Source organism: Schistocerca piceifrons, chromosome 1 (genome assembly GCF_021461385.2).
Source record: "Schistocerca piceifrons isolate TAMUIC-IGC-003096 chromosome 1, iqSchPice1.1, whole genome shotgun sequence".
Classification (NCBI taxonomy): Eukaryota; Metazoa; Arthropoda; class Insecta; order Orthoptera; family Acrididae; genus Schistocerca; species Schistocerca piceifrons.
Window position 1 is genome coordinate 344,805,170 of NC_060138.1, and position 21,381 is coordinate 344,826,550.

Below are 21,381 nucleotides of genomic sequence, written 5' to 3' on the forward strand. Positions count from 1 at the left end.
TGTTTGACCACTGAACCACCACACGCAATATTTATGTGTCACGACCGTCGCATCGAGAAAGCTCTTCAACGCACGTGGCTAAATCATCGCTCAGAGCAGCACAGGTTCTGCCTGTTCAACTGCGTGAACTGCGCCAGAAGCAAAATGGCCGCCGTCTTTTACAAGTTCAGTCGCCTTAACTAAGCGAAGCGGTCATCAATCCGAAGATTGTTTTGAACACTATGGTTCTTTAATAGACAAGGTCCTGTTGAAGATGGTACGCCGTTGCCTTCCTCCGACTTCTGAACTGAATTCATAGAACACAGTTTAACGTGGATTCCCAACGACGGCGCAACTCGGAATTTTTTCCGTCAATGAACACTACCACGGGTGAAAAAAGTCACGGGGTAACAGATAAAATTCCTAGCATTGATTTCCTTATCTCAGTAAATTTGAAGAATTCACAACATTTAAAGCCTCAGAGAAACCAACAGTCTTATTTAGATATTTTTATACGGAAATCCAGTCTAGATGCATTATCAGAAGCGCGCTAAGAACCTGATTAAAATGACATATTAAACTTAATAATATGTTAAGCAGTTAGCTCATAAATCGAATTACAGTGATTACATATTTCAATTTTCAGTCTTTGCACACTGTGCCTGGAATAATTATTATACATGCACGTGATGCCCATTTATCTTCCAGGAAATGAACTGCTATTTTCGGTACTGCAATCGAAATTCGCATATCTTTAACGATATATAAACTACTGGCGAAGCTAAACAAAATTCTAATTATTTAATTAAATCTGACAGTTAAACATCTAAAACTGATAATCTTAGTGTTGTGTGCAAAACCGTGTACATCTTTGGCAATACGTCCTGCCATGCGCATAAAGTATCTGCTTTGGTTTATTAATGAAGCTGACTTTAATTACATGTCCGATTAAATTGCCTCTCATAGATTAATCATGTAACCACGCACGTAAGTATCTCAATCGATATTTACCGATTAGCGGTTTAATCTGATGGGTCGACCTATTTTGTGAGCACGTAATTAAATTTTTTACTAAATATTTAGCGAAAATCCGTCACACAAACCTTCTGGGCTCTATAATTAATTACACACATCACTTTCATACTCTGTCTCTGCACCAGTAGAACCGTCGCTCTCTCCTCTTTCAAATGGCGCACTGTGATCGCTTTAAGTACCATGGTTTGCACTGCACGTATGTAAATGTAGGTAACTTTGGGTGTGCAGTTGGTGCAGAGAACGACACATCGTACCTGTGAGTGCCACGTTGACTGGCCTGCTCGATATGGCGTCCAAATTAAGTTATATCAGACGTACTTTTCGATCCACTTGATCCATAGTGAGGAAATCCTCTGGTATGTGGAACATGTCAGAAAACAAGAATACCACAATAAACATTTACAAAATAAGAACAAATAGACAAATATATCTTCCACAGATCCCAAATGAAATTGGTCTTGAGATGTGAATGGTAAAAAAGGCGTATTTATACTAAAAAGGTTATAAAACTTGTCACCAAATATTAACTGTTCAGTACACTTACGTGCATGTGATAATTCTTGGGCTTTTGTAGCCTCATGTCATCAAACAAAAAAGTAAAAGAAATGACCGCGTTGTGCAGAAGTCAGATTGTACGCAACATTCACATTATGTGATATTATTAAAATATACACACATCAGTCGGTTCTGCTATGAAATTCTTCAGTGAAGTAGGAGGAGTTGGCCACCAATAAATCCTTCAGACTACTCTCAACCTGAACTTTATTGTTCGTTAAACTTTTTGTGGCTGCTGGCATTTTATTGAGAAGTGTATTGCTGAATGAACCAAATGCCTTGCTCGACCTAAACCAGCCAGCTCTGATCTCTTTATATTCGTCGTGTCACAAGATCTTCCTCCAAAGCCATTCCCTCTTAACTGCAGTGAAGGGACTTACGTCAAACGTTTTCTAACCAATAGTTCTAACGAAGTAATCGAGAGTTTACGAGCCAGACGTAACACCCCTCTTTTGAAGTCAAATGTACCAGAGTAATTGTGTGTTACGCACATATTGCATCAGCTGTATTGTGCTCCAATAACTCCCCCCTTTTGATAGCAGTGCATACTGCCTGCGTTTGTCGTTAAATTCTGCTGTTTACGAGTTACGCGAGTGTCAGTGAGCATAATGTCAATAAATTTCTAGTGACAAAGTTCCGACTAGCTTCGGAGAATCAGTAAATTTTATCGCAATTTTTTCTCTTTCTAAATCATAAAATCGCCTTGTTTGGCGTTGTAGCTGAAGTTATTAAAGGTAACTGACATTAAAAGAGTCAGAAGCTTTAAAGTCTTTGTTTATTACCCAGGAAAACATTACAGTAACCATAATGCAGCTCCACTGCGAATGTTGTTCTCGGGAATGGGGTGAGTTAGTTGCTGTTCGTAAGACGCTGGAAATCTCCCTTGCTGTTGACAAGCGACATGAAGCTGTTGCGAACGGATGTGTGGGACGGGGTGCCTAGAGCCATGTACAAGAGATATCAAAAGTACCTAAGATGCTGTGCACTCCCGTGGATACTGTCTCATTTCCAGAAAATACGGGATAGATCATTAGCTGTTCACTTGACTGTGAGTGGCACGCCAATGGTAAGTCTAGAGGCGCTGTACACGAAGGGCATGGAAAAGGGGTAATGCAGGGTGTTACACCCACCCCATTAACGAACAACTTTCAGGTGCTGTGTTCTACTGAAATAAATTGCACACTTCGAACGTATAGCAAATATGCGAAAGTTATCTAAAATTATATTTGAATTGTAACCTAATATGTGAATACTCCGATCTTTAATACCGAAAGTGATCCAGTGCATGTTAAGTTCTGGTCTAAACTGTGATAAGAGTTATTAAAATGCAATGCGCTAATCATTAAAAATCTCTAGTCTATAATATGTAATTACTCAAATTTATAAACGTTATTAACTAAAAATCCTAAACTGTAATGTAGAAAATGATCTATTAAATTATACATACCCTGAACTATCATCATTCATGCTTGACCTCTGATATAATGCTCAAAGAAATTTCTCTTTGCACCTTCGCTGCAGCTACTGGACTCGTAAAGCACAAAACTTAGAAGCTGAAGGGAAATACATTTATGTACCTGTCTATGTAAAAAGTGCGCAGTGTAACGTGTGTCGAAGCCTGTGACGGTGGCTTTGGTAGGTGCTTTACTATCCTGACGATATAATTACGTACACTCAATCGGGCGTGACCTTTGACCGTTTCCAGTCACACGGGACCATTCACTGCGCAAACTATTCAAGTATGAGTTAGGAAAGGAGTTAATTTCGTGGCGTATTCACTCACACGTTGCCAAGGTTATTTCAAGTACGCTGCATAGGTTTCGCTGGGAAACCGCTACGCATTCTTCGTTAAGTCCCGATCTCTCCTCATACGATTTCCATATTTTCAGAGACCTGAAGAAAGACATTTATGATCACGGATTTGCTTCGCACGAAGATATGCAAACCTGGGTACAATCGTCGTTCCGTACACAACCACAAATATTTTTCCATGAAGGCACTAACCGTCCTCTCTCATAGCGGGTTAAATGTATTAACGGTTATAGTGATTACTTTTAAAATTATAAACAGTTCACTCACTTTTTTTCATTTGCCTCATTTTCGTCTGACTGCCCGTTATACTACAACCCCCTGCATGTCGCTCCAGTAATGGTTGCAAGAACAAGATTAGATTGATTACAATACGCACAGAAGCATTAAATAAGTATTACTCCTACGTCTTGTACGTGTTGGAATGGGAAGAAGCCATAACAAATGGTAGAATGGGACATACCCTCTGCATGCACTTCGCAGTAGTTCGCAGAGTATGGATGTATATGTAGATATAGGTATGTTACAAACGAGTAGCCCCTCAATTTTATCAAATCCACATGAAGCATTCACACTGAATGTAATTCATCAGAAGTTGGATAGAAAATATGTCCGGTTAACACAATAAAAGTAATCCTGTGGAACAAAAGCAAACTGGTGCTTTTCATTTATTAGAAAATATGCCAGTCAACAAGCCTCAAGCGAGGTGATGCAGTTCTCGTCTTTAAAATAATGGATCAGAGCGCTGCAGCATCAATCTTCCTACCCTTTCGGAAGACAGCAAAGGGTATATGGCCGAAATTTAATGGAAAAGTCGATACACCTCGGAAAAACAAGATGCACGGAAAAATCCAGGTTAAACGTTTAACATCACCATGCCACAGGACTTGCCTTTTCCAAACCAGAAATAACCGACGGTTAGCTGATTGTATTGAAAAGTTTCTGATCATCAGACTAGTCACCTGTATTACATTGTAGGATGGTGAGCCAGTCGACAGCTCCTGTGATGCTTTCTCAGAGATGCAGACCACACGGCCGCATTTACGTGCTAAAATAATAACACAATATTGAAAAAAAAGAAAGAGAAGTTATAAAACTTCAAAAATTCACATAACATGTGCATTACAACAGGAAATGCACTCTCCTGGATTCCACTGGTCGCCAGACTGATTCCAGCATGAGACTACATAAGCTAGTTCTCGGGTATAGAGATAATGTAAGGCCCATAGACTGTCCGAAATTGTATAGGAGAGGCCACAATGTCACTTAGCTTTCTCTGCCTTTCAACATACGTGTATATAAAATTACACTTGAGCGCACGATTATCATCCAAATTTTCTCTAACGTATTAAGCGGTGGCTATCCTTTCAAGCTAGCCGCTTCTCAACCTTGATCAGAGACAGTACGGAGTAATATGCTAATGACAGATAGATGCTGACAAACGCACTTAGAATCACGAGTTTGGATGTGACACTGATTTCAGAGGCTTCCTCTTCCTTTATTGGGATTCTATATCTAGATGTGTAAAACGCGGACGCAGGCCCATCCAGGACATACAAGAACGAGTCAGAGAAGCCCCACCACAGGGGCTGCTCCCTTGGGATGCAAGCAACGATACATTTTTCATAGCTATGCTGTGAACTGACAGCTGGGAAAAAGCAGCAGACCGGGATTTTTGGAGTAAAATGGCTAGGCGTCAGACCTCAGTTCCTCCCAGCCAAGGACAATGTGATGTGACACTTGCGGTGGCAAAATTGCAGCGCCTCCACTGTTTCCGTCAGGCTGGTCTGCGGACAGTGTAGAGAAAGGCCAGCTAAGATTTTGGCTCACAGGCCATGTCGGGGCCGAAGTTACAAAGCGCTAAGCCTGATTGGCACCTATCCCCCACCGCCACGCCGCTCTGTGTGAGCGTGAGGAAGGGGAACAGGGGAAAACTGCGAACGTGCCGCTTTTAAATGCCGGCGCATTCGCACTGCATACGGCTTTGTTTTGCATTTCACATTTCTCAACACCATAGTCCACGAACAAAACAAATTTCAGTATTATTTAATTATCTTTGAAGCACTGATGACAAAACATAGCTATTATTCGGCACAAACTGGTGGCGTACGGGTAGACAAAGAAAATTTCACAGAGTTTCGCACTCAAGTTTCCATGTAAATGTGACTTACACTGAAGCGCGAAAGGAAGTGGTATAGGCATCCGTATTCAAATGCAGAGATATGTAAACAGGTAGAGTACGGTGCTGCGGTCGGCAACGCCTATATAAGACAAGTGTCTGGCGCAGTTGTTAGATCGGTTACTGCTGCTACAATGGCACGTTATCAAGATTTAAGTGAGTTTGAACGTGGTATTATAGTTGGCGCACGGGCTATGGGACACAGCATGTCCGACGTAGCGATGAAGTGGGGATCTTCCCGTGTGACCATTTCAAAAGTGTACCGTGAATATCAGGAATCCGGTAGAACATAAAATCTCTGACATCGCTGCGGCCGAAAAAAGATACTTCAAGGACGGGGCCAACGACAATTGAAGAGAATCGTTCAACGTCACAGAAGTGTAATCCTTCCGCAAATTGCTGCAGATTTAAGTGCTCTGCCATCAACAAATGTCCGCATGCGAACCATTCAACGAAACATCATGGCTAGGGGCTCTCGGGGCCAAAGGCCCACTCCCGTGCCCTTGATGACTGCACGACACACAACTTTACGCCTCACCTGGGCCCATCAACACTGACATTGGACTGTTGATGACTAGAAACTTGTTGCGTTGTCAGACGAGTCTCGTCTCAAATTGTATCGAGTGAAAGGACGTGTACGGGTACGAAGAAAACCTCATGATTCCACGGACCGTGCATGTCAGCAGGGGACTGTTCACGCTGGTGGAGGCTCTGTAATGGTGTGGGGCGTGTGCAGTTGCAGTGATATGGGACCCGTGATACGTCTAGATTAGACTGTGACAGGTAGCACGTACTTATGCAACCTGTCTGATGCATCCATTCATGTCCATTGTGCATTCCGACGGGCTTCCAATAGGACAATGCGACACCCCCACACGTCCAGAATTGCTACAGAATGTCTCCAGGAACACTCTTCCGAGTTTACACACTTCCGCTGGCCACCAAACTCCCCAGACATGAACATTATTGAGCATATCTGGGATACCTTGCAACTTGCTGCTCAGGAAAGATTTCCACCCCCTCGTACTCTTACTGATATATGGACAGACTTGCAGGTTTCATGGTGTCAGTTCACTCCAGCAGTGCCTCAGACATTAGTCGAGTCCACGCCACGTCATGTTGCGGCACTTCTGCGTGCTCGCGGGGGCCCTAAACGATATTAGGCAGGTGTACCAGTTTCAATGGCTCCACAGTGTATTTAGTTTTAAAATCGAAAAAAGGTCTTTCACAGATACATATAGATCGAAATATTGTAGCAATTTCACAATCTCATTATGGACCCTCCCTGAGGAAAACAATGATCCTGTACTGTTTTAACATAAAAAGATTTGTCATTAAAACTGGAATTACCTTACAGATCAGTGAGTTACATTTGCACATGTACAGGAGCGCTTTCAACTGGAATGGCAAACAGTCTCAAAAACAGATGGAAGATTGAAAATGTCCTCAAAACCTTTGTAAAACTATTCTTTTAATTCTTTCATGGCCACAATGAATTATTCAGACCTCACGTTCTCTTTAATGTCAGTGAGCTTAGAGAAGTGGACTGTCCTCGTCAGCAAGTGTCCCTTGTACAACGGGACTTCCTTTTTCAATGCATCACCGTCAAATCAGAAAGAAGTGACCCTGCAATCTCGTAATGTGGGCAGTGTGCTGTCAAGTCTATTTAAAATGAGAAGTGTGCAATCCATTCCAGATATTCTAATTGTCGTTCCTGCAGCCCTTCTTCCTTCATAAATTCCACAAAAGCGAGTTTTAAATCGAAAAATCGTTCCGGGCACGTCACTTGGCTTAATCAACATACTTTGCAGTAATATATAAGGTCTCCATACTCTTCGTTTCGTTCCACTGAAAACTGTTGCAAATGACAGTGGTGGTATGAATAGTAAAATTTCTGAAGTCACACGCACCGTTCCAATTTCCTCGCATGCTCCACGCCTACCAATTGAGTGTAAAGTGCTTCTTGTTGTGCAGAATAATGAACTCCGTCTGTCGATCATTGTAATTTTTTGGCTTTCCATTGTCAATTAAATCTTTAAATTCTTGCTGCCTGGTACCGTAGTGTCATTTCAGAGCACGTATGCAGTACTTGTCCCTTGTGCGAATTGAGAAATCTGATCCCTCTCTTCTGTCATTGCCATTCATTTTAAAGGAGTGTGACGGTACATCACTAGACTGCCTCTTCCTATTCAAACAGCCACTGGAACTGTGAACGTCCTTCATACCATGAACAAATAGCGGGGGGTAAACAGTGATGACACCATGATTCTGCAGAGCTGAAGAGAGTTGTGCCGATCGAAATATGCCGCACCAGAAAGCTAAAGGGAATGGTGCGCTGTTCTGTGTTTTTCTGAGAAGGTCGCAGCAAAGCCAAGTGACAGGCCAGGTCTCTGGCCAACACGTGGCCCCCACACACTGCACGCGTGAAGTGTGGCATGCCGTGGTTGGCCCTCGTGAAGAGCATCCGCAGTTGTACGAGACAAACATGCCAGTGATGTGACAGAATTCACGGAAAAGCTATTCTCGGTGTACAGGTGTACAGGCTCTAGATGGTGATAACATCTTTATAAAGCTGACCAATTAACCCCACCGTCGGTATCGTTACTACCAAGTAGGCGGCTCTCCCAGCCGACGTTAAATGGGAGGAAACTATTTTCTCGTTTTCTTTTTCCACGGTGGTAGGAAGAACATACACTGCCATTCATCCTGAGTTTCACATTCTGAGCAGGAACTGGCGCTAAAGAAATCAATTTGGAGAGGGGTATCCTCATTCATTGTCAATTTCTTGTCATGCAATCACTTCATACCTACCATACGGCTTTGAGCTTATATAAGTATGATAGGATCATGTCATATCCTGACTAACTTTCTTACTTATCTCTGGAGCATGCCAACCAGCGGTGACGATTGTCAATGGAAACTGGGATTGAGATTGATAAATGTACAATACTTACAAACTTCAACGTTGCTTATGAAATAAATTCTCCGTATTTTATTATATAACTTTTATTTCATGGCAAATAAATCTCATATCATAGTAAAGGTTACAGAAGATTCAAAGAGGCCCCACACAGGACACAAAGCTCAGGGCATCTTACACCAGATCGCATTATCCAAAATGCGTTGTGTAACTTCACTAATTAACACTGGACCCTTAGGAGAGATCTGCAACTGGAATTAAACCGGTCAGATCAGATAGCAGAAGTTCAATAAAAGGGGAAGGTCTCGCACTATCTACGTATTTGACTTTGTGAACCACAATATCCTCATACGTAAACTGAGGTTTTTTTGGGATAAATTGGATAGTCAAACAAGGAATAATGTCATATCTAAGCAAAGGAACGCAAAAAGTTGTGCTTAATAATTCAAACAATGTAAGCAGCGGAATTTCTTCTTACTGTGGATATATCACTTATAGTGATCCACAAGGCCCAGTCTCAGGTCCAATATTGTTCCTCATATATGTAAACATCCTTTCGTGTAATATTATGGTTATGGAAAATGACTCTGAGCACTATGGGACTTAACATACGAGGTCATCAGTCCCTTAGAACTCAGAACTACTTAAACTTACTAACCTAAGGACATCATACACATCCATGCCCGAGGCTGGATTCTAACCTGCGACCTTAGCAGTCGCGCGGTTCGGGACTGAAGCGCCTAGAACCGCTCGGCTACGGCGGCCGTCTGGTCATGGAAAACGGAAATGAGCGTTTGGCGTCATTGGCTGGGAGGCCCCTTGCGGGGCACGTCCGGCCGCCGTGGAGCAGGTCTTATTACATTCGACGCCACATTGGGCGACCTGCGCGCCGGATGGGGATGAAATGATGATGAAGACAACACAACACCCAGTCCCTCAGCGGAGAAAATCCCCGACCCAATCGGGAATCGAACCCGGTCCGGTAGGATGGCAATCCGTCACGCTGACCACTCAGCTATCGGGGCGGACATATGATGATGATGATGATGATGGTGGTGGTGAGGAGGAGGAGGAGGAGCCATACTCCGAGGAGCGTAGGGGACGATGCTCTCCAGACCCGCACCGCCGATTAGGCGAGGTCCTAATGGAGGTGGTTTGCCATTGCCTTTTTTTCGGATGACACTAGAATTGTTCTCAACCCAATCAACCATAGAGCAACAGAAGAAATGGTAAACAATGTTCTTAAGAGTGTCATTCACTGGTTTTCTGTAAAGGTCTCTCTCACTTTTAAAAAGGCACAAAAAACTTAGTTCCGCACATTTAGAGGTATTAAGCCAATGACAAGTATAAAACACGGAGAGGAAATAATAGATAGGGCGGAAACTTCAAAGTTTTTAGGTTTCCACATTGATGACAATATAAATTGTAGGAAGCATATTTCAGTACTATTACATCAACTTAGTGCAGCCATATTTACATTTGCGAACACTGCAAATCTTGAGAAGAGACAAATCACTAAGTTGACATACAGGCTTTATCAAAAACAATCATCTGATTTTAAAAACTCATAACTGTTGTGTTATTTGATATATATGCCTGAACAACGTGCTATTGGAAACAGCAAACTCACGAATTTTACATGGTTCCCGCTAGGTAGCAGCTGTGTGTGCCCATTTCAGTTCCAGTAAAAATTGGGTTGGGACAATAGAGATTGTTTTGTGCTCTACGTTTTGCGCACTGCGTGTCAGTAATAACTGTTCAGCGTAACTTTCGTACTACCTATGATGTGGATCCTGCTACAGTACAGAGCATTAGACTATGGCATGAACAATTCCGAGAAACAGATTGTTTGTGTAAAGGCAAAACGTGGGGCCGTCCCCTAGTGTCTTACACGGACGTCGAACGCATCCGCCATACTTTCACAAGGAGTCCGAAGAAATCCGTTCGCCGTGCAGCTCGACAGCTCAACATGCCCCCGACGTCCGTCTGGCGTGTGTTTCGTCGACGTTTACACATGAAACCACGCAAAATTCAGCTACTGTAAGCTCTTCGTGAAGGTCAAAAACAACAACGTGTGGTGTCCTGCAGTTTCGTTCTTGGCAAGATGGAGAATGCCACGCTTAGTGTTTAGTGACGAGGCAACAGTCCATTCAAATGGAAAGGTGAACCGTCATAATGTGAGAATATGGCGTACGGAACAACTCCATGAACTTGCACAGTATGAGACGGACTCTTCAAAGTTTAATGTGTTTTGTGAGTTTCACAGGAAAATGTGTATGGTCCATTTTTCTTTCGCGAGAATACTGTTACAGGAAGGACATATCTCGGTATTCTCGAGAATTTTCTTTTCCAACAGTTGGAGACTCATTCAAACGACTTCATTTACCAACAGGGTGGGACACCGCCACACTGGCATCTGGAAGTGCGGGAATGTTTAAATCAAAGTATTACTGAACGATGGATCGGTCACACTGGACCAAATGCTTCAGCCTTACATTAATCGAGTATCATGTCGTTTTTGGAAACCCAGAATCTACTCTGTAGGAATCAGCATGGATTCCGGAAACAGCGATCGTGTGAGACCCAACTGGCTTTATTTGTTCATGAGACCCAGAAAATATTAGATACAGGCTCCCAGGTAGATGCTATTTTTCTTGACTTCCGGAAGGCGTTCGATACAGTTCCGCACTGTCGCCTGATAAACAAAGTAAGAGCCAACGGAATATCAGACCAGCTGTGTGGCTGGATTGAAGAATTTTTAGCAAACAGAACACAGCATGTTGTTATCAATGGAGAGACGTCTACAGACGTTAAAGTAACCTCTGTCGTGCCACAGGGGAGTGTTATGGGACCATTACTATTCACAATATACATAAATGACCTAGTAGATAGTGTCGGAGGTTCCATGCGGCTTTTCGCGGATGATGCTGTAGTATACAGAGAAGTTGCAGCATTAGAAAATTGTAGCGAAATGCAGGAAGATCTGCAGCGGATAGGCACTTGGTGCAGGGAGTGGCAACTGACCCTTAACATAGACAAATGTAATGTATTGCGAATACATAGAAAGAAGGATCCTTTATTGTATGATTATATGATAGCGGAACAGACACTGGTAGCAGTTACTTCTGTAAAATATCTGGGAGTATGTGTGCGGAACGATTTGAAGTGGAATGATCATATAAAATTAATTGTTGGTAAGGCGGGTACCAGGTTGAGATTCATTGGGAGAGTCCTTAGAAAATGTAGTCCGTCAACAAAGGAGGTGGCTTACAAAACACTCGTTCGACCTATACTTGAGTATTGCTCATCAGTGTGGGATCCGTACCAGATCGGGTTGACGGAGGAGATAGAGAAGATCCAAAGAAGAGCGGCGCGTTTCGTCACAGGGTTATATGGTAACAGTGATAGCGTTACGGAGATGTTTAGCAAACTCAAGTGGCAGACTCTGCAAGAGAGGCGCTCTGCATCGCGGTGTAGCTTGCTCGCCAGGTTTCGAGAGGGTGCGTTTCTGGATGAGGTATCGAATATATTGCTTTTCCCTACTTATACCATCCGAGGAGATCACGAATGTAAAATTAGAGAGATTCGAGCGCGCACGGAGGCTTTCAGACAGTCGTTCTTCCCACGAACCATACGCGACTGGAACAGAAAAGGGAGGTAATGACAGTGGCACGTAGAGTGCCCTCCGCCACACACCGTTGGGTGGCTTGCGGAGTATAAATGTAGATGTAGATTTAGATGTAGATGTACTGGCCTCCAGGGTCACTTGACCTTATTTCATATGGGGGTTTATAAAAGACTCTGTTTATGTGCCTCCATTACCAACAACAATGAATGAAACTAGACATCGCGTAACAGCAGCTGTGGAAGCTGTAACTCAAGACATGCTTGCTGCAGTGTCGGAACAATTTGAATACCTCACTGACATATACAGAGCGTCTCAAGGGGGTATGTTGAACACCTATGAATAGATATGAACAAAACTTTTTGAGTTTCCCGTTCATCAAAAAACTAATTTCATTATATATGATTATTAGTTTCATAAACATAGACGTGCTAAATCGTATGAATCTTTTCGATATACCTTGTATTTTACATATTTTCATTAAATAATGACATGGGGAAAAATGTTCTGAGATACGTCATCTTTGAGGAAGAAAGTCTTCATTGGTTAAAACTATGCTATAAGAATATGTGATGCTCTCCCACAAACATCCTGTAGAAATCTGTTTGAGAGTTGGGCAGTCTGAGTACTGCTTCACACTGTAACTATTCCCGTAAATAACCCACTACAGTTGAAAAGGAACAATGATACACATAATTAGAACACCAGAAGAAAAAATTACGTTATTTCCCCCACATTAAGACTCTCTTTAGCAGAAAGAGAGATGTGTAATGGAGCCACCAAAATTTTTGATCACTTACCCAATGATATAAAATGTTTTACAAACAGAAAAGCAAAATTTTAAAACAAACTGAAAAGTTTCTCCTTGACAACTCCTTTTATTCCAGAGAATAATTCCTGTTCATGTAATATGTAAATGGTGGTGGGTAGGAATCTTTAATTCACACCTGCATTTAAAAAAGAGAAGAAGATGGCAAATGGTGTAATGTGTGTCTTGACTGTTATGTATTAAATAACTTGCCCTCAAACCTAACGTTAATCATTGTTTTGAAGTAAGCTGCATCGAAGGTCATATCCACAAGTCAAAACACGAAGTTTTACTTAGCTGATAATCTCGATGGTGCCTTCATTGTCTCCTTTGGAGCCGAGACAATGTCCGAAACTAAATGAAGTAAAGTAGCTGAAATTTTAAACGTTCGTATTCTGCAACATTTCACACATTATGTCGGCACAATTTTAACAAATGAAACAAATAACACATGTGCCTTCTGCAGCCCCATAAAACCACTGTTTTCATTTACACCCACTTCCCGTCAAGTCGCTACACTACGAAGATGAACGGAGATACTACACAAAGCAAAGTGTTTACATCTTTGTCAGAGGCAGTTGGTGGTACATATTCATCAGAGTTAATAGAACTGAATTTACAAAATTTTGTGTTAAAATTTCAACATTATTTTAAATAGATGTTATATGAAAAGTTAGGCATGAAATAACAGATTTTTTATGGATACAGTTTTTTATATAAGTTCTCGTTTATGTAAACGGAGATGCTGATATCCACTGGTATCGTAGGATTCGTAATGTGCCACTGGCTTCATTACATTACATAGTTAGTGGAATCAACAACCTATAAATTTGTATGTTTCGTCGTGTAATTAAAATTTAACGGAATTTTTTAGTAATAACGTGGAGAATCTCCCACTCTTCATTGTTTAGGGTTTGACAATACGAGTCGTAGTCTCCACTGAAATGTAATGTAGTTAAATATTAGTTATATTCGTTATATTAGAAACATATTGAGGTTAACTTAGAAGGTGCAACAAATCTACTAAAGAGATTACCTATACTTTCCTGTCCGTCCTCCTCTGGAGTAATGCTGCATGGTACGAAATACTTACAGATTGGATCGACTGAGGACGTCTAAAAAGTTAAAAAAAGAGCAACTCTTTTTCTGTTATTTCGAAATAGAGGAAAGTCATGGATATGATAAGCGAGTTGAGGTGGCAATTATTAAAACAAAGGCATTTTTCGATCCCGCGAGGCCTATTCACTAAATTTCAAACCGAGCGAGGTGGCGCAGTGGTTAGCACACTGGACTCGCATTCGGGAGGACGACGGTTCAATCCCGTCTCCGGCCATCCTGATTTAGGTTTTCCGTGATTTCCCTAAATCGCTTCAGGCAAATGCCGGGATGGTTCCTTTGAAAGGGCACGGCCGATTTCCTTCCCCATCCTTCCCTCACCCGAGCTTGCGCTCCGTCTCTAATGACCTCGTTGTCGACGGGACGTTAAACACTCATCTCCTCCTCCTCCTCCTAAATTTCAATCACCAGCTTGCTGCTCCGAATGTGAATATGTTTCGTTGACCCCCAGTTACGTAGGGAGAAACAAGCATTGCAATAAAATAATAGATACTTAAGCTCAGACGGAAAGATTCAATCGTTCATTTATCGGTCATGGTAGTGGAGAGCGAAAAGATCGAGAAAATGAAAGTAGCTTTGTGAACTATATAAGACCTGCGTTTCAACGGGCTTATAAACACTGATGCTCAGCCAAAACATTACGACCAATGCCCACTGCGGGCACGTGACGTGGTGACAAAAGTATGTAAGCGGACCACATGTGGGCTGCAAATGGAAAAATGAGATAAGCGACTTTGACAAAGGACTGATTATTATTACGCAGAGCCTGTGAACGAGTACGTCCAAATCCACGAAGCTAGTCAAATGTTCACGTGCTACTGTTGTGAGCATCGGCGAGCCGGCCGGTGTAGCCGTGCGGTTCTAAGCGCTTCAGTTTGGAACCGCGTGACCGCTACGGTCGCAGGTTCGAATCCTGCCTCGGGCATGGATGTGTGTGATGTCCTTAGATTAGTTAGGTTTAAGTAGTTCTAAGTTCTAGGGGACTGATGACCACAGATGTTAAGTCCCATAGTGCTCAGAGCCATTTGAACCATTTGAGCATCGACGGAAAGCGGAACAAGGACAGTGAAACTACCACTAGGCGCTGAATGGTTGAATGTCCACGACTCTTCACAGAACGTGGGGTTCGGAGGTCTGTCTGCCTGGTAACGTAGGATAGATTGGTGATCGGTGGCATCTGTGCCGAAAGAGGACAACCATGGTGCACGCACAAGTGTTTCAGAGCACACCGTTCTTCGTACGTTGTTGAACATGGAGCTCCGTAGCAGACCACTCCTACGTGTTCATATCTTGACCCAACGACATCGTAAGTTACGATTTCAGTGGGCACGAGGAAGTCGGGATTCGACCGTCGATCAATGGAAACGTGTCGACTCTTCGGGCGATTCACCTACGAAACAATAGGTCGCTGGTCGTGCCTACAAACCGGGTCATCGAGGTGAACGCCAGCTCGACACGTGCAGCGCGTCGCGGCCGCAGGCTGGTGGGAGCTGTATTATGCTGTGGGAGACATTCTCTTGCACTTCATGGAACCTGCAGCAGTAATCGAAGACACGCTGACAGCTGCGAACCGTCTACATCCTTTCGCGCTTGATCTCTTCCCCGACGGAGATGTCATCATTCAGCAGTATAATTGACCGTGTCGCGGAATCAGGACTGTGCCACAGTGGTTTGAAGAGCGTAACAGTGAAATCGTGTTGTTGTCCCGGCGACCAAATTCGCTTGATGTAAATCCTATACAACCCACATGTGTGGTTATCGGACGCGTCACCGTGTGCGCAAATCAGTGGCCCGCTATTTACGTGAATGACATGAAATGTGCGTAGACACCTATAAGCACATACTTGCACAAACCTACCACAGCACTGTGGTCATAACGGTTTGGCTCATCAGCTTAATGTTCAAATAACTTACGGGATGCAGCCGGGTGACGTCGTCGACAACCGCTGATATTTCGACAGGAGCACACCTGCCGTTTTCAAGGCAAAACGGCAGCAAATGAGCGGTGTGGAAAGAAATTTAAAATTTCGGTTTTCGGAGAAACTCTGTTTGTATGTCTTTGTGTGTGTGCCTTATCTTTCCGAACACAGGCCCGCGCGCAAACTGTAAATAATAGCGCCATCATAAACCAAAGATGACCGACGTCAAAATTTGTCGATAGCGAAATTAATAATCAATGGGTGAGGTAACATAAAATCTTTTCCTCTGTTTCATGACAAGGGAGAGAGCAAGATTCCCTGCACAATTTAAACAAAAACCACCACCTCTATTTATAAGGTTACCTTCTAATTTAACTTGAAGAGGTTCCTTAATAAGGCCATTCCAATAGCTGGAAATTCATGCCAGAATCTACGTGTTGTTATGTCCATAGGGTGACTGGTGCCAACACAGTGTTCTACAATGACGGATTTGCTCAGATTTTGTCAGCGTGTTTGCCGCTTATGTTTAATGCTCCGTCTGACCAACATATGACATGCCGCAACTGCAAGGAACATGGAGACACCCGCCTTATGCAAACCAAGATTATCCATTGGGGAACCTAAAAGGACCCTAAGGTGGTGATCGAAAAACATACTTCACATATATTTCCTGTTCCAAATACTCATTGCGTGAGGTAAAAAGGCCGCAGACTTTGGTGCCACCTCGGTGTTATTATCACTCAAAGCTGGTCATAGCGTTAGGCATGTGTAATCTGTCTGTTGCTATATCCATCCTGAAGAAAGTGGCTTCGAGAAGGGCTAATTCAGCTGATAAACTGTCAGGATCCGAGATGACATGAGCACTGTAAACCGAGGTAAGATGTGCCCTTCCCGTTCAGCCGGATGGCGAGCCGGCCGCTGTCGCCAAGCGGTTCTAGGCGCTTCAGTCTGGAACCGCGCTGCTGCTACGGTCGCAGGTTCGAATCCTGCATCGGGAATGGATGTGTGTGATGTCATTAGGTTAGTTAGGTTTAAGTAGTTCTAAGTATAGGGGACTTATGACCTCAGATGATAGGTCCCATAGTGCTTAGAGTCATTTGAACCATTTTTTTTTTAATGTTCTACTCACCGTCTCGTGGGTTTTCGGTACGACCTCGATTGAGGCACTGTGAGTGGTACTGTGAGTTTTCCGTAAAGACATTACAATTCGCCACAGAGCAGCTGCGTACTGGCTGAAGAGGGGAAGACGTGACAAAACAAGAGAAATAACTGGACAAGACATAACCGACAGACGGAATTAAACAAGAGCATAATTGTTACATGGCAGACAGAATGGGACACAACTGATAAGGGAAAACGAGTCTATAAAACCATTGTGAAGCGCGGCCAGAGGAATGTTCTACTGCCGGCCTCTGTGGCCGAGCGGTTCTAGGCGCTTCAGTCCGGAACCACACGGCTGCTACAGTCGCAGGTTGGAATCCTGTCTCGGGCATGGATGTGTGTGATGTCCTTAGGTTAGTTAGATTTAAGTAGTTCTAAGTCTAAGGGACTGATGACCTCAGAAGTTAAGTCGCATGGTGCTCAGAGCCATTTGAACCATGTGAACACGAGTAACGGGAGAAACCACATCAAAATTTACTACAATATCAGAGTCATTCAAACGCATCCCCTCTAATCGACGTAAAAAATTCGCAGAGTTCTTAATGTTGTACTCATACCGAGCTACTATAGGGCTATGAACTGCCCACCAAACGCGCAAGTGTGAATGAATAGCAGTGCAGTCGTGTAGATATAGGGGAACTTCCTCTCCCAAACTTTTCTGTGGTTTCGTTTATTGATTGGTTAATGAAAAAAAAAGGAAAAAGGGAAGAAACATGGTCAACATTAAATCGAGGCTGTAGCAGGGATCTGCTGAGCCCTAATGTTGAAGAGAATTTTACACTCCTTGGCGTAAGTGTGATCCATGCTTCTGTTCTTAACATTGACGCGTATGCAGAGAGGCACGCCCGGCCGTGGGATTGTGTGACGGGGCCGTGCGCGGCCACTTAGCGAGCTACGTCAGCGGTCCCCTCCAGAAGTTACGATTCGCGGTACTGCCCCCTCCCGGCGACACTGCGGTGACCGCGGCGAGGCGACGGAGCGCCGACAGCTGTCTGCGCCCGCACAGTGCCACACCGACTTCCGGCCATGGCGAAGGTCCCGCTGCTGCTGCTCGCGGCTGCCGCCACCTGTTGGACGAGCGCCGCCGCCTTGGGCGCCACTCGCGTCGTCTGCTACTTGGACGGCGCAGCGCTCAGGCGACCAGGTGAGTTACGCGTCCCGTACACCATCTTCTTGTTGTTGTTGTTGTTGTCGTCTTCAGTCCTGAGACTGGTTTGATGCAGCTCTCCATGCTACTCTATCCTGTGCAAGCTTCTTCATCTCCCAGTACCTACTGCAACCTACATCCTTCTGAATCTGCTTAGTGTATTCATCTCTTGGTCTCCCTCTACGATTTTTACCCTCCACGCTGCCCTCCAATGCTAAATTTGTGATCCCTTGATACCTCAGAACATGTCCTACCAACCGGTCCCTTCTTCTTGTCAAGTTGTGCCGCAAACTCCTCTTCTCCCCAATTCTATTCTTCAGCATTCTCCCCAATTGTAATTCCAGTTCTAATTCTTAAGCATTCTTCTGTAGCACCACATTTCGAAAGCTTCTATTCTCTTCTTGTCTAAACTATTTATCGTCCATGTTTCACTTCCATACATGGCTACTCTCCATGCAAATACTTTCAGAAACTACTTCCTGACACTTAAATATATACTCGATGTTAACAAATTTCTCTTCTTCAGAAACGCTTTCCTTGCCATTGCCAGTCTACATTTTATATCCTCTCTACTTCGACCATCATCAGTTATTTTGCTCACCAAATAGCAAAACTCCTTTACTACTTTAAGTGTCTCATTTCCTAATCTAATTCCCTCAGCATCGCCCGATTTAATACGACTACATTCCATTATCCTCGTTTTGCTTTTGTTGATGTTCATCTTATATCCTCCTTTCAAGACACTGTCCATTCCGTTCAACTGCTCGTCCAAGTCCTTTGCTGTCTCTGACAGAGTTACAATGTCATCGGCGAACCTCAACGTTTTTATTTCTCCTCCATGGACTTTAATACCTACTCCGAATTTTTCTTTTGTTTCCTTTACTGCTTGCTCAATATACAGATTGAATAACATCGGGGACAGGCTACAACCCTGTCTCACTCCCTGTCCAACCATTGCTTCCCTTTCATGCCCCTCGACTCTCATAACTGCCATCTGGTTTCTGTACAAATTGTAAGTAGCCTTTCGCTCCCTGTATTTTACCCCTGCCACCTTTAGAATTTGAAAGAGAATATTCCAGTCAACATTGTCAAAATCTTTCTCTGAGTCTACAAATGCTAGAAATGTAGCTTTGCCTTTCCTTAATCTATTTTCTAAGATAAGTCGCAGGGTCAGTATTGCCTCACGTGTTCCAACATTTCTGTGGAATCCAAACTGATCTTCGCCGAGATCGGCTTCTACTAGTTTTTCCATTCATCTGTAAAGAATTCACGTTAGTATTTTGCAGCTGTGACTTATTAAACTGATAGTTCGGTACTTTTCACATCTGTCAACACCTACTTCCTTTGGGATTGGAATTATTGTATTATTCTTGAAGTCTGAGGGTATTTCGCCTTTCTCGTACATCTTGCTCACCAGATGGTACAGTTTTTGTCAGAACTGGCTCTCCAAAGGCCGTCAGTAGTTCTAATGGAATGTTGTCTACTCCCGGGGCCTTGTTTCGACTCAGGTCTTTCAGTGCTCTGTCAAACTCTTCACGCAATATCGTATCTCCCATTTCATCTTCATCTATATCCTCTTCCATTTCCATAATATTGTCCTCAAGTACATCGCCCTTGTATAGACCCTTTATATACTCCTTCCATCTTTCTGCTTTCCCTTCTTTGCTTAGAACTGGGTTTCCATCTGAGCTCTTGATATTCATACAAGTGGCTCTCTTTTCTCCAAAGGTCTCTTTAATTTTCCTGTAGGCAGAATCTATCTTAACCCTAGTGAGATAAGCCTCTACATCCTTACATTTGTCCTCTGGCCATCCCTGCTTAGTCATTTTGCACTTCCTGTCGATCTCAGTTTTGAGATGTTTGTATTCCTTTTTGCCTGCTTCATTTACTGCATTTTTATATTTTCTCCTTTCATCAATTAAATTCAATATTTCTTCTGTTACCCAAGGATTTCTACTAGCCCTCGTCTTTTTACCTACTTGATCCTCTGCTGCCTTCACTACTTCATCCCTCAAAGCTACCCATTCATCTTCTGCTGTATTTCTTTCCCCCATTCCTGTCAATTGTTCCCTTATGCTCTCCCTGATACTCTGTACAACTCACGATAAATGCTGCGATGTGGAAGGTGTCAACTGAACGAACACAGGAAACACATTTAAAGGAAAAAAAGGGACCGAAAAAATATTTGTATGGTTACATATTGGGCATTTACACATTTGTAATGGGCCAGTGTTTCTGTTCACATATTCCTCTTCGGTATAAAAGTAGTTGTTAAAGAGGAACACCTTCAATCCACATCTGAATGGAATTCTACTATCTGCCAGAAATTTCCAAAGGTTTCTATACTTATATATGAAGATAGTGACTGGGCAAATACCAATTAGGAACATTACGTTTGTAGATTGTGGACAGTTGGGAATGTGGGTCTCACTGGAGGTGTGCAAGGGGTAATTCCCTGCAGTCGCGCTATTCATCCGTGTCCTCGGTGGCTCAGATGGAGCCGGCTCGCTAGCTCAGCGTGTTCGGTCAGACGGGTGCGTGCTCTCTGTAATAAAAAAACTGGGTCAAAGAATCAACGATCAACTTGAACGGATGTCTTTTGACGTCCACCCAGACCAAACGCAACGAACTATATCGAACAAAATGAAGAAGAAAAAGATGGATAGAGCGTCTGCCATGTAAGCAGGAGATCCCGGGTTCGAGTCACGGTCGGGGCACGCATTTTCAGCTGTCCCCATCGAGGTGTATCAACAACACCTGTCAGCAGCTGAGGGTTTCAATTAATTATCATTTTTTCTATACTTGCGTACATCACTCTTTGATGCCCCTAAGGGTAACGAAGATCAGTATTCCTTCTAGTGTTGCGTTCGTGAATGTCTCTGTTACTCAAACTCAGATGGATCTGTTGTCCTATTTCTGACGCCTCTCTCCTGCTGTTGCAGTTTTACAAGTAATCTGAGAGTTATACAGTCTTCTGCGACTGTATAAAGTTTTACTTGAACCACACACACTTCGCCATACTTAAACCATCACCAGTGGTCACCTAACAGTTGTGGTTTAGTTTACAAATCAGTTTAACGAGATCACAAATAGTTCTCAGGTTTAAAATGACTTTTTCAGAACCCACG

General features: G+C 43.2%; 1 protein-coding gene across 1 annotated transcript in view; it reads left to right on the forward strand.

Annotated features, from left to right (window-relative positions):
• The first annotated feature begins 18,104 nt into the window (after positions 1-18,104).
• LOC124789445 (chitinase-like protein Idgf4) overlaps positions 18,105-21,381 on the forward strand; it is a 50,416-nt gene continuing 47,139 nt past the window's right edge. The window contains exon 1 of the mRNA XM_047256800.1: positions 18,105-18,250. Within this exon, the coding sequence (XP_047112756.1) occupies positions 18,133-18,250 (118 nt within the window). The 5' untranslated portion in view covers positions 18,105-18,132. The remainder of the gene's footprint in view (positions 18,251-21,381) is intronic.